This window comes from Triticum urartu, chromosome 3, assembly GCF_003073215.2.
Source record: "Triticum urartu cultivar G1812 chromosome 3, Tu2.1, whole genome shotgun sequence".
NCBI classification, from domain to species: Eukaryota; Viridiplantae; Streptophyta; class Magnoliopsida; order Poales; family Poaceae; genus Triticum; species Triticum urartu.
This window is the reverse complement of record NC_053024.1, coordinates 360,424,572-360,436,982: the sequence shown is the minus strand read 5'-3', so window position 1 is coordinate 360,436,982 and position 12,411 is coordinate 360,424,572. Positions and strand designations below refer to the sequence as shown.

At 42.9% G+C, this 12,411-nt stretch overlaps 1 protein-coding gene and 1 long non-coding RNA gene across 11 annotated transcripts; both read right to left on the bottom strand.

The window, feature by feature from the left end:
• Positions 1-2,694: 2,694 nt before the first annotated feature.
• Positions 2,695-4,473, bottom strand: LOC125543987. Of its 2 annotated transcripts, XR_007299190.1 has the most exons (3): positions 4,448-4,473; positions 3,760-3,903; positions 2,695-2,969 (listed from the first exon to the last, which is right to left on the bottom strand). It is a non-coding gene; the product is annotated as an uncharacterized LOC125543987 (long non-coding RNA). The 2 variants fall into 2 exon arrangements; XR_007299189.1 differs by lacking the exon at positions 4,448-4,473 and having other exon boundaries at positions 3,760-4,441.
• Positions 4,466-6,947, bottom strand: LOC125543985 (ferruginol synthase-like). 9 transcript variants are annotated; one of them, XM_048707502.1, is made up of 5 exons: positions 6,369-6,947; positions 6,094-6,227; positions 5,785-5,850; positions 4,650-4,796; positions 4,484-4,594 (listed from the first exon to the last, which is right to left on the bottom strand). In XM_048707502.1, exons 1-4 carry the CDS (start codon positions 6,702-6,704, stop codon positions 4,784-4,786), a joined length of 549 nt encoding a protein of 182 aa, XP_048563459.1. In that variant the 5' UTR covers positions 6,705-6,947; the 3' UTR covers positions 4,484-4,594; positions 4,650-4,783. The 9 variants fall into 9 exon arrangements, with proteins under 9 accessions (XP_048563457.1, XP_048563459.1, XP_048563456.1 ...); XM_048707503.1 differs by having other exon boundaries at positions 4,519-4,578; positions 4,701-4,796; XM_048707505.1 differs by having other exon boundaries at positions 4,519-4,578; positions 4,701-4,796; positions 5,785-5,846; positions 6,369-6,946.
• Positions 6,948-12,411: the final 5,464 nt, after the last annotated feature.

The following is a 12,411-nucleotide window of genomic DNA, read 5'->3' as shown; positions in this document are numbered from 1 at the left end:
ATCACATGACGATGTGAACTAGATTATTGACTCTAGTGCAAGTGGGAGATTGAAGGAAATATGCCCTAGAGGCAATAATAAAGTTGTTATTGATATTTCCTTACATCATGATAAATGTTTATTATTCATGCTAGAATTGTATTAACTGGAAACTTAGTACATGTGTGAATACATAAACAAACAGAGTGTCCCTAGTATGCCTCTACTTGACTAGCTCGTTAATCAAACATGGTTAAGTTTTCTAGCCATGGACATGTGTTGTCATTTGATGAACGGGATCACATCATTAGAGAATGATGTGATGGACAAGACCCATCCGTTAGCTTAGCATAATGATCGTTCAGTATTATTGCTACTGCTTTCTTCATGACTTATACATGTTCCTCTGAATACCGGAGGAACACCTTGTGTGCTATCAAACATCACAACGTAACTGTGTGATTATAAAGATGCTCTACAGGTGTCTCCAATGGTGTTTGTTGAGTTGGCATAGGTCGAGATTAGGATTTGTCACTCCGTCTATCGGAGAGTATCTCTGGGCCCTCTCAGTAATGCACATCACTATAAGCCTTGCAAGCAATGTGACTAATGAGTTAGTTACGGGATGTTGCATTACGGAACGAGTAAAGAGACTTGCCGGTAACGATATTGAACTAGGTATTGAGATACCGGCGATCGAATCTCGGGAAAATAACATATTGATGACAGAGGGAACAACGTATGTTGTTATGCGGTTTGACCGATAAAGATCTTCGTAGAATATGTAGGAACCAATATGAGCATCCAGGTTGCGCTATTGGTTATTGACCGGAGATGTGTCTCGGTCATGTCTACATAGTTCTTGAACCCGTAGGATCCGCACGCTTAACATTCTTTGACGATTTGTATTATGAGTTATGTAATTTGATGACCGAGGTTTGTTCGGAGTCCCGGATGAGATCGGGGACATGACAAGGAGTCTCGAAATGGTCAAGACGTAAAGATCGATATATTGGAAGGCTATATTCGGACATCGGAAAGGTTCCGAGTGATTCATGTATTTTTCGAAGTACTAGAGAGTTACGGGAATTCGTATTGGGCCTTGATGGGTCATACGGGAAAGGAGAGAAAGGCCTCAAGGGTGACCACGCCCCTTCCCCATGGACTGGTCTGAATTGGACTAGGGAAAGGGGGCGCTCCCTTCCTTCCTTCTCCTTCTCCCTTCCTTTTTCCTATTCCATGTAGGAGGTGGAATCCTACTAGGACTACGGAGTCCTAGTAGGACTCCACACTTTGGGCGCGCCATATGAGGGCCGGCCTCCTCCTCCCTCCATCCTTTATATACGTGGCCAGGGGGCACCCCATAGACACACAAGTTGATCACTGATATCTTAGCCGTGTGCGGTGCCCCCCTCCACTATAATCCACCTAGGTCATATTGTAGCGGTGCTTAGGCGAAGCCCTGACGAAGCTCTCCCTCGACACTCTGATAGATCGCGAGTTCGTGGGACGTCACCGAGCTGAACGTGTGCAGATCGCGGAGTTGCCGTACTTTCGGTAGTAGGATCGGTCTGATCGTGAAGGCGTACGACTACATCAACCGCGTTGTCATAACGCTTCCGCTTACGGTCTACGAGGGTACGTAGACAATACTCTCCCCTCTCGTTGCTATGCATCACCATGATCTTGCATGTGCATAGGAAATTTTTAAAATTACTGCGTTCCCCAACAAATTGATGTTAATGCAAGAAGTAGGGATTGCCATGCAACGGATGCACTAAGAGTTATAAGTGTATGAAAGCTCAGAAATAAAACTAAGTGGGTGTGTATCCAACTTGCTTGCTCATGAAGACCTTGGGCATTTGAGGAAGCCCATCATTGTAAAAGTTCTATAATGAAAAATTCCCACTAGTTATATGAAAAAGAAAGCATAGGCGACTCTCTATATGAAAAAACATGGTGCTACTTTGAAGCACAAGTATGGAAAGGATAGTAACATTGGCCCTTCTCTCTTTTTCTCTCATTTTTTTTCTTTTTCTTTTTTGTTGGGCTCTTTTTGGCCTTTTTATGGGCTTTTTTGGCCATTTTTTTATTTTTTATTTCCTCACTTGGGACAATGCTCTAATAATGAATATGATTATCATCACACTTCTATTTACTTACAACTCAAAAAATTACAACTCGAACAAAATATGCACTACAAGAAATATGTCAACTTGCGACCATCACTATTGGTCACTGAAAAGTCATTGTTTTTCATTTGCGACCTTTTTGTGACCAAAAATAGAAGATCAAAAGCTGGCGGTCGTAAACTAAAATTAGCGACCTTCTCTATGAGAAGGTCATGGAATTCCATGACCAAAACAAAAGGTCACTAGTTCGACGACCTTCTGTTTTGGTCGCTAGCTCTCTATCCAGGCCACGTCGGATCCGACATGGCAAGCTGATGTGGCAAATTTGCGACCAAATGAGAAGGTCATTGACAAGAATCAGCCCGGTCTGATTGGGTGTTTTACATGGGCCAGGCCCAACAATTCAGCCTTTTATATTTTTTTCCTATCAATTTACGCTAGCTACATGGGCCTAGCCCAGCAATTCTGCATTTTTATTTCTGGGTGTGGCCTTTTACAGCGTATGATCTTTTATTTTTCGCCATTTTATTTTCCACCATTTGATATTGGTCCCAAATATCATACACTGGTCTCACACGTCAGAAATTTCAAATGTGCTCAAATTATTTTGATAAGTGGGTCGCATGAGTCATGTTTCCATTGCACACATTTTCAAATCACGTACATAATTACTATTTCATATGAAATAGAAATTGTAATTCTGAAACATACAACATTTCATTCAGAAACAGAGAGAAGATACATGAAACTCTAGAGTTCTCAATGCCCAGATAACCCAGCTATTATTACATAACTTGCTATATAAGAATGTCTTGGCGCTTCTTTGAACATCTTTCGTCTTGAATTTACGCAAAATATCTGCCAACAAGAAAACAGAACAGCGAGGATAGGGTGAATAACAACAACAACAAGTGATGGGGTGCTAACAACAGCAGCAAGTGATGGGGGTGCTATTTAGTAGTAAGATCAATTCTGGAGAGAAACCTGCATGAAGATTAAGAAGAGCTAGAGCAAGTCTGCATGAAAATTAAGTTCTATTTAGTATGAATGCCCTCAAGTTTTCGTGCAAGTCATGCCAAGTCAGCCAACAAATAATGTTAGCATGCATGCGGGCCATAAAAATGATCAAATGGGGAAGGACTGAAGCCAAACAGTGGTTCCTCCTTGCAATTATCACAGTTCAGCACCTACAGCAGCCTGACACAACATATCAAGCCATGAAGTGATAATAACAGTGTGTGATGAGAAACTGACCGCTGTTTTTAATTACTATGAGCAACAAAACATTTAGTTTCAGATACTCGAACGGATTCATTCACATACTTATTATGCTGACGGGATTGTAGAGGTTAATAACAACAAAACTAAAACTAGAACTTGATCCATTTGTGATGCATGACATAAGCTAACAAAAAAAACACATTCCAAAACTATTTGTATAGAACATTTATGGATGGATACATTCAAGAAATAGAAAAGTTCGAATAGGTTTATAAATGCACAAATAACTTGAGGAAAAGTAGCAGACTTATGTATGAATCCAGTTCACTAGAGCATTTTATGACAAAAAATATGATGGGCATGGAACAGAGCAAGGTACTTCTACAACAGCAGAAAAGAGGGAGCCAGAGGTAGGAGATGGGCTCACCGAAGAGGAGGCTGTACTTGATGCCACAGACAACCGTGGCCACTGTACGCGGTAGAGGAAGTTGTAGCCAAGTTGGACCATGTGCGGAGCGTCGTTGTGGCGGTGGATGCCCTGGTTGTCATCATTGTCAACTGAGGATGTCTGCTGCTCTAAAACGAACAAACAGGTAAGAGCTGTTGTTGTTGAGCTAAGTCTAGAAATTAATCTAGTATAGGAGACACATACGTACTGCTGCTATAACTACAGATATCAATCGAGCAACATGTGCGTGTGCTTGAGATAGCTTATTAGTACATACATGGCTGGGATCCAAAACGAATAGAGCATGCTTGCGTCAACAGAATGAATCACAAGGCTGATTTTTGTGGTTGCTAACACTGCTAAGCTGCTAGCTGTGTGTGTTCATCCATCCATCCATGGATCTAACTAATGTTGTTGTATCTCTAGACTAGAATCAAATGATCATTAGTGTTATTATTAAATCGATGGTGGCATCTTCTAATAGGGTAAAGATTTCATACAAGACATGAAAAATGGATGAGGCGAGCATCATCAAACAGCACACTCACAATCAAATATCACATAAAAACTGAAACAATACTTGCTGTACTGTTGTGGCCATAACAATTTCAACCGATGCCCACTTCATATTAGATCTGCAAGGGGTAGAAGGAGGGTTGGAGCTCACCATGTCAAGGGGGTTGGAGGAGGGGGGGGGGGGGGGGGGGGGGGGGGGGGGGGGGGGGGGGGGGGGGGGGGGGGGGGGGGGGGGGGGGGGGAGGGCGTCCTGTAGCATCAGCTTCTCCTCGTGAGAGCAACCTGCACAAAATAGAGCCTTCAACATGTTCAGATCAGGAAGATAAAAAAGACAGAACAAAAAAAGAACCTACCATGGTGTCCTGTACACAGTGGGAGCAGCTCCCCTCTCTCCGTTCCCTTACCTTGGAACTAGAACCAGCAGCAAGTAGGTTACCACTTGTTCCACCAAAGGAGAAGCTAAACATTTCGTGCGAGGGGCCAGTATTTAGCAAAGATATCTGGCAGACATTTAGAGAATAGTGAATGGTTGGATACAAAAAATGCAAGTATATTTTGATTTAGAAATAGCTGAAGCACTAATTACCTATACAGTACAGTGAATGTAAATACTAGATCAAAACTATGCTAGTGAATCAAGTAGAAGAGATTATGTCCAGTGGCAGTAGGACACAGTAAAACAAAACAACAATCAGAACTGGGTTATTTCTATGTCAATGTGGAAGGAATTCATATTTGGCTAGGATTAGTATATAAATGCAATGGATCTATTCCAAAGTTAGTAAGAAAATCACTACTCCATATGTCATTGTACAGGTTGCGCTTTGCATCATGTCATCTCATTTTACATGAAAAGAAATTAATAGTTGTCCAGTGTGAACAGAGCAGAACAGAGAGAAACTCAATGAGATATAATAACTCATATTCAAACTTAATGAATTATGAGCCAACCTCAATCCAAACAAAGCATCCCAAGAATTAACAATTAATGCCTCACGCCTTTATGAGAATACAAATAACTACAATGCAGAAATATTGAACTGAGAACTGTAACTGTTTCAGATTAAGCAGCAGTGTCGTTTAAGCAGCAGTGCCGTTTAAGCGATTTCAGTACTCCTATTTATTTATGCAAGAAAACAGAGCACACATGAGGCCAGTTGATTTCCCTCCATACCACGTACTGTACTGTACTACGCTAGAGGAAAGTACAAGGTTGTGGTTAAGTGAAACACCGAGCCATTCATGGGTACGTGTTCCTCTGCCTCGGCCATGGCCTTAAAAGCCTGTCCAACTTCCAACTTTTAGAAACCTGAGATCATTGGCAAGTGGCATCGGCATTCTTGCTTGGCGTCAGTTAGCAGCAAACATTCAGAACTCCCCCTCACACATACACACAGTCAAAAAGCTCAACACTAAGCAGTTACAGTAAGTATTAGAGATGAAGCCACAATATTTATTTATGCCCCATCCGTCGGAGTAATTAAGCACCTCCGTGGAGCATAGAATTTCAGTGTGTTTGTTGACAGAGAAACCGTGAGCGTTGAGATCTCCTGGCTTGTCACAAGAAGATACACAAAATTAGTTGCAAAGATATATTGTATCAAGCATATATTTTTATCAACAGATTCAATTATGAGCAACGGGAAGGAAAAACTTGCTGGAAGCTAGACTAAAGCTACACCATTCTAATGTTATCATTCAGAAATAGCCTAATTCATCTGAACCGAAGTAGAACAGAATCTCAGCTACGATGGCATATGTAAACATTTCAGCCTATCATCCACACATATGTAGTACCTGACTTGGTCATGCCGACGCCGCTGTCGATGATTGAGAGTGTCGGGGACGAGGGCGAGGTGGATGAAGAGCTTCGGCTGCGTGTCGAACTTGCTCTTGTCGGTCAGGCTCTCGAATCGGATCTTGACAAGCACCTGCAACAATCACAATTTCGAATCGCGTGTGATCAACAAACAGGCCAAGCATTCATCTCTGACGGAGAAGACTGACGAACAAAAAGAAACAGGGGAAGGCACAGAGGAAGCAGAGGACGAACGAAGGCACGAAAGACATACATGGAAGAAGTCCGACAGGTTGGGCAGCCCGACGACCTCCGTGAAGCTTGCGATCATGGCCCTGAACTGCCCTGTCCCTTCTCTGTCGTCGAGGTCGATGATGTCCGCTGAGAATATGGTGCAGGAGAGCAGGTTCAACGCGGTGGTGAACACGCCGCGGCTGGCGTCCACGGCGGCGCCCTCCCGGGACAGCCGAGCGACGTGGGACGCGAGCTGCTGCACCTTCTCTCGGCGGATGGACTGGTGCGCGTCGAGGCGGTGCGGCGCGAAGAGCTCCCCCGAGCACAGCTTGCGGAGGGCGCGCCAGTGGGGGCTGCTGGGCGGGAGCCAGCCCATGGAGAGGCTGTCGTAGGCGCACGCGCGGGCGGCGCCGAATACCGAGCGCGCGGATATGAGCTCGCGGAGGAAGATATCCTTGTTGGAGCAGAAGATGTTTGATGATCAGCGAGAGTAGCCGTGGATCAATGGGATGCCGCGAGAGCGCGACGGGTGGAGAGAGGGAGCGAAAGATGGGGAAGGTGGACTGCGGGTCAACGCCGGCGACGGAGGGGCGTGGCGGCGCGCGATCCGCGAGCATCTGACGGTGTTCCATGCATGATGTGCGTGAAACGTCCATGGACCAATCAAAATGCAGTATCTGTATAAGATGTTATGACCATCTTAATTGGTCCTAGTTGAATGAAAAATTGGTCGTAGTGGACTAAAAATTCATTTTCCATTTTCCGAGTGACCGAAATGAGTTTTTTTGTGAAGGATCTACCATATATTTGTTGCAAAATTGGATCAAATCAATTTTTTAAAATACTAGGCCATATTTAATGCATAATTGACAAAATGGTTGGGATACAAAAATTTTGACCCACCTCTGATGAAAAAGATAAATTCCCGACGATTTAATAGGAACCGGGTCAAATTTGAATTGCAGCTGCCTTATAGTTTGCTCTTTATTTTTTCAAAAATTATTTCTAGGTATATAAGTATCTATTTAATTAGAGAAACATCAAAAGTTTTCCAAGATTCAACCACTAGCTAGAAACGGTCAAGCCCACTGTTTTGAGCGCATTTTGAAACGGGCATAAAAAAATCAAAAAAAATCAAAAAAATGAAAAACCTTCACATTGTGTCATTATATATAACCAAGTTTCCAGGAAAAATAATAAACATGTAATACGACAATTATTTTAAAAAGTGTTCTAAAAAATGAGCTATCATGCGTGAAGATTCATGGCTTTCAAGCCAAATGATCAATCTTATGGCCACATTCATGGCATAGTTTGTTCAAATGATCTTATATTGTGCACAAGGGTGCATCTTGGAATTCCAAACAATATTGCCTAAGGGAGTTTTCATTTTCTTTGCATGGAAAATTCATTTTTCATTTTCCGAATGCCTGAAATGAGTTTTTTTTGTGAAGGACCTACCATATATTTGTTGCAAAATTGGACCACATCAATTTTCTAAAATACTAGGCCATATTTAATGCACAATTGAGAAAATGGTTGAGTGTCAAAAGTTTTGATCCACCTCTCGTGAAAAAGACAAATTCCCGCCGATTCAGCAGGAACCGAGTCAAATTTAAACTGCAGCTGCCTCATAATTTGCTCCTTATTTTTTTCAAAAATCATTTCTAGGTATAGAAGTATCTATTTAATTAGAGAAACATCAAAAGTTTTTCAAGATCCAACCACTAGCTAGGAACGACAAGCCCGCCGTTTTGACCGCACTTTGAAACGGGCATAAAAAAATAAAAAAATTGGAAAACCTTCACATTGTGTCATTATATTTGACCAAGTTTGCAGAAAAAATAATAAACTTGTAATACAACAATTATTTTAAAAAAAGTGTTCTCGGAAATGAGCTATCATGCGTGAAGATTCATGACTTTTAAGTCAAATGATCAATCTTATGGCCACATTCATGGTATAGTTTGTTCAGATGATCTCATAATGAGCACAAGGGTGCATCTTGGAATTCCAAACAATGTTGCCTAAGGGATTTTTTTATTTTCTTTGCACGGAAAATTCATTTTCCATTTTTCAAATGCTCGAAATGAGTTTTTTTTTGTGAAGGACCTACCATATATTTGTTGCAAAATTGGACCAAATCAATTTTATAAAATACTAGGACATATTTAATGCACAATTGACAAAATGGTTGGGTGTCAAAAGTTTTGATCCACCTCTGGTGAAAAAGACAAATTCCCGACGATTTAATAGGAACCGAGTCAAATTTGAACTGTAGCTGCCTCATAGTTTGCTCTTTATTTTTTTCAAAAATCATTTCTAGGTATATAAGTATCTATTTAATCAGAGAAATATCAAAAGTTTTCCAAGATTCAACCACTAGTTAGGAACGATCAAACCCGCCGTTTTGATCGCATTCCGAAACAGGCATAAAAAATAAAAAAATAAAAAAATTGGAAAACCTTCGCATTGTGTCATTATATGTGACCAAGTTTCTAGAAAAATATTACCCTTATAATACGACAATTATTTTAAAAAAGTGTTCTCAGAAATGAGCTATCATGTGTGAAGATTCAGGGTTTTCAAGCCAAATGATCAATCCTATGGCCACATTCATGGCATAGTTTGTTCAAATGATCTCGTATTGTGCACAAGGGTGCATCTCGGAATTCCAAACAATGTTGCCTAAGTGAGTTTTCATTTTCTTTGCACGGAAAATTCATTTTCCATTTTTTGAATGCCCAAAATGAATTTTTTTGTGAAGGAGCTACCATATAATTATTGCAAAATTGGACCAAATAATTTTTATAAAATATTAGGCCATATTTAATGCATAATTGACAAAATGTTTGGGTGTCAAGTTTTCATCCACCACTTGTGAAAAAGACAAATTTCTGCCGATTCAGTAGGAAGCGGGTCAATTTTGAACTGCATCTACCTTATAGTCAGCTCTTTATTTATTACAAAAATTATTTCTAGATATATAAGTATCTACTCCCTCCGTCCCATAATATAAGAACGTTTTGACACTCATTTAGTGTCAAAAACATTCTTATATTATGGGACAGAGGGAGTATTTAATTAGAAATACATGGTTTGGTGGCGATACATCAAGGTTTGGATGGTGGACGAGGGCCCCAACTCCAGAGCGCGTAAACTCGCATGCCCGCCGCGTGGTCACCGCGTGACCGTGGCGTTGCCATGTGTTTTGGGCGGCCTAGGCATGTCTAGGGGGTTGGGTACTCCCTAGGCAGGTGCTAGGAAGAAAATTACAACATAAGATTCTCACGAGGAGACCGAACTATGCTCAAACATGAATTAGCAGCCAAGTGTTTGATTAGCGATACGGGAAATGCACGTGGCCAATGGGCGTGAGTTTTGGCTGAGGATGATCATCTACTAAGAAGACTGTCTTCACTATTTTTTAGCTCAAAATGAGGAGCCTAGGTGGTACTTGCTTTGCAAAGTACCACGCTAGACAGAAATATGAATGTTGAAGCTGGGCTCAAAATAATAAATAGATTGAGCTGAAATTTGGTGGGGGATGGTTATTTGGGCATAGGAAATCACTATAGAAAATTGATACCATTTGGACATGCCAAAGTGGTACTTCCTTCACAATGTTATTCCCTGGACAGAAACTTGGGAAAATTAGCGAGAGAAATTGGATAAATGAAATGAGCTCAAATTTTGTGTAGGTAAGTTACATAGGTATGGTCATGCCCTGATAAATTTTCAGATCATTTGGGTAAGCCTAGCTAGTACTTACTTCACAAAGATTCTCTCGAGATAGAAACTTTGGAAATTTCCTGAGAAAGATTTACCATGAAAATGGAGTTGAACATTATCATGTGGCAATGATTTGGGTATGGAAGAGTGCCCAAAAAGTTTGAGGGTAATAGGAGGGATCTGGATAACACTTGCTTTGCAATGTGCCAATCTGGCCATAAAATATAAATTAAACCTGGGCTCACATAGATGATTTGACTGAGCTGCAATTTGGAGGAGGGTGATAATTTGGGCATATGAAGGAACTGTATAAATTTCATGTCATTTGGATATATAAAAATGGTACTTTCTTCACAATGCTTCTAGGTGGAAAAAAACTTTGAAAATTTGCCGAGGAAGATTTATTGGGCAAATAGATCTGAATTTTGTCATGAGGCAATGATTTGGATAGGAAAGAGTGCCCAAAAATTTTGAGGGCAATCAAGAATATATAAATAGCACTTCTTTCACAAAGTATTGTTGTGAACAGAATAGGAAAATGAATATTTTTGAATTGTTTTTGAACTAGGCTAGGAAGGATTTTTACATATTTGACGAAGATATGACCCAAAGAATTTATGAGATTTTTTAGGGAATTTTGGGAATGATAGAAATATAGGTTGCTTCACAACCTAGGTCAAAAATTGACACATGGACATGACACATTGGCAAAACTGATGAGGCGGCGCCTAGTCATAGCAATCCACCATAATTTACAAGGTTATGACCATCTATATTGGTCGTGATCAGCTAGAAATAAGGCATCAGAACAGTGTTGTCTTCTTTATGACCATTTCGTGTAAGGAAATTACGACCTTTCTGACCAAAATGGTCGATATAGTTGAGGGTTTGGAGCCCCCCGAACAGCTTTTGACCAATTGATCTCAAATGGTCGTAGATCTATGACCAAGTCTTCCAGGGTCACTGACATAAGGTCACTAGTTGACATATTTCTTGTAGTGATGGCTCTATATGAATGTGTCGGGTTTCGGGTTCCGGCAGACCCTTGAGGTTCGAACACTGGGGTGCACGCGGAGATTTCGCCTTCTACCTACCTGCACCCCTCCGCCTTGCTAAGATCTAAGCTATGGAAAGAACAACACAAGAGACACATGGTTTATACTGGTTCGGGCCACCGTTGTGGTGTAATACCCTACTCTAGTGTGTGGTGTGGTGGATTGCCTCTTGGGCTGATGATGATGAGCAATACAAGGAAGAACAGCCTCGCGAGGGTCTGTTCTTGGCTGAGGGGATGAACTGCTAGGAGGAGTTCAGTCACCCTTCTCTCTCACTCTCTCTTCTCTCGATTCTCTCTCTGATCTCCCCCCTAGCTAGTTTCTCTCTTCTTGATTCCGATCCCAGCTTGTTTCTGGGTTGGCCGATTCTCGATCCCTCTACCCTGGGGTGGCTAGTCCTATTTATAGGCAAAGGCCCTAGGCCTCTTCCCAAATATTGAGCGGAAAGGGCGCCAACAATTGGCCATTTTGAAGGGGAACATCTGGTACACTTATCCTGACTAAAGTTGGTCCTCGCCTGCCAAAGGCTCTAGTGGTGACGCTGGCTTGGGCTCCACAATGACTTCCTCCCTGCCGTTGGATTGGTCTTGGTCTCGTTGCACCGAAACGGGTGCCTTTGCTTGATGCTCTCGCCCGCGCTTGCTCCCTTTGCAGCAAAGAGGAAAGGAGGGCACTGCGCGGGCTGGCGCCCGCCTGGCACCCTTGGTCGTCATGGCTTGCGTCACAGGCACCTCGTGAGGTACCCCGCCTTGATCTCTCCGCCTCCTTGCGAGCCAGCCTGACGAGGCCGTGCCTGAGGAAGCTCTGTGTCGTTCGCCCCGCGAGGCTTGGCCCCTCATGAGGGTCTTGGGTCTGTGTTGATGAAGATGGGCCGTGCTGGGCCCCCCTTCGAGCCACGCCGCGGGCCGCAGACAGGCAATTCTGGGGACCCCCGATCCCAGAACGCCGACAGTAGCCCCCGGGCCCAAGGCGCGCCCGGACTTGGCCGTGCAGGGAGGTGAAAGGGCAAGGGCGAAGCGCCGCAGGCCCTAACAGCATGCGGCCTTGGGCGCCGCGTGGCGGTTGATTGGACGCGAGCGTCTCCACTTCCCCATGGTGCCTCGGCAACTGCACGGATTGGACAACTCCCTGCATGCAAAGCGGGTCATGATTACCTGCGATCGTGGAGGTCGGCGGTTGGCCTTCGCCGGCCATAAGTACGGAACGGCGCGCGCCCTTCCAGTCCATCCCTTCTTGCTTCTCCTTCTTCTTCATGGCCCCGTCGAGGAGGTTCTCGGCCGCAGAGAAGGGGAAGGC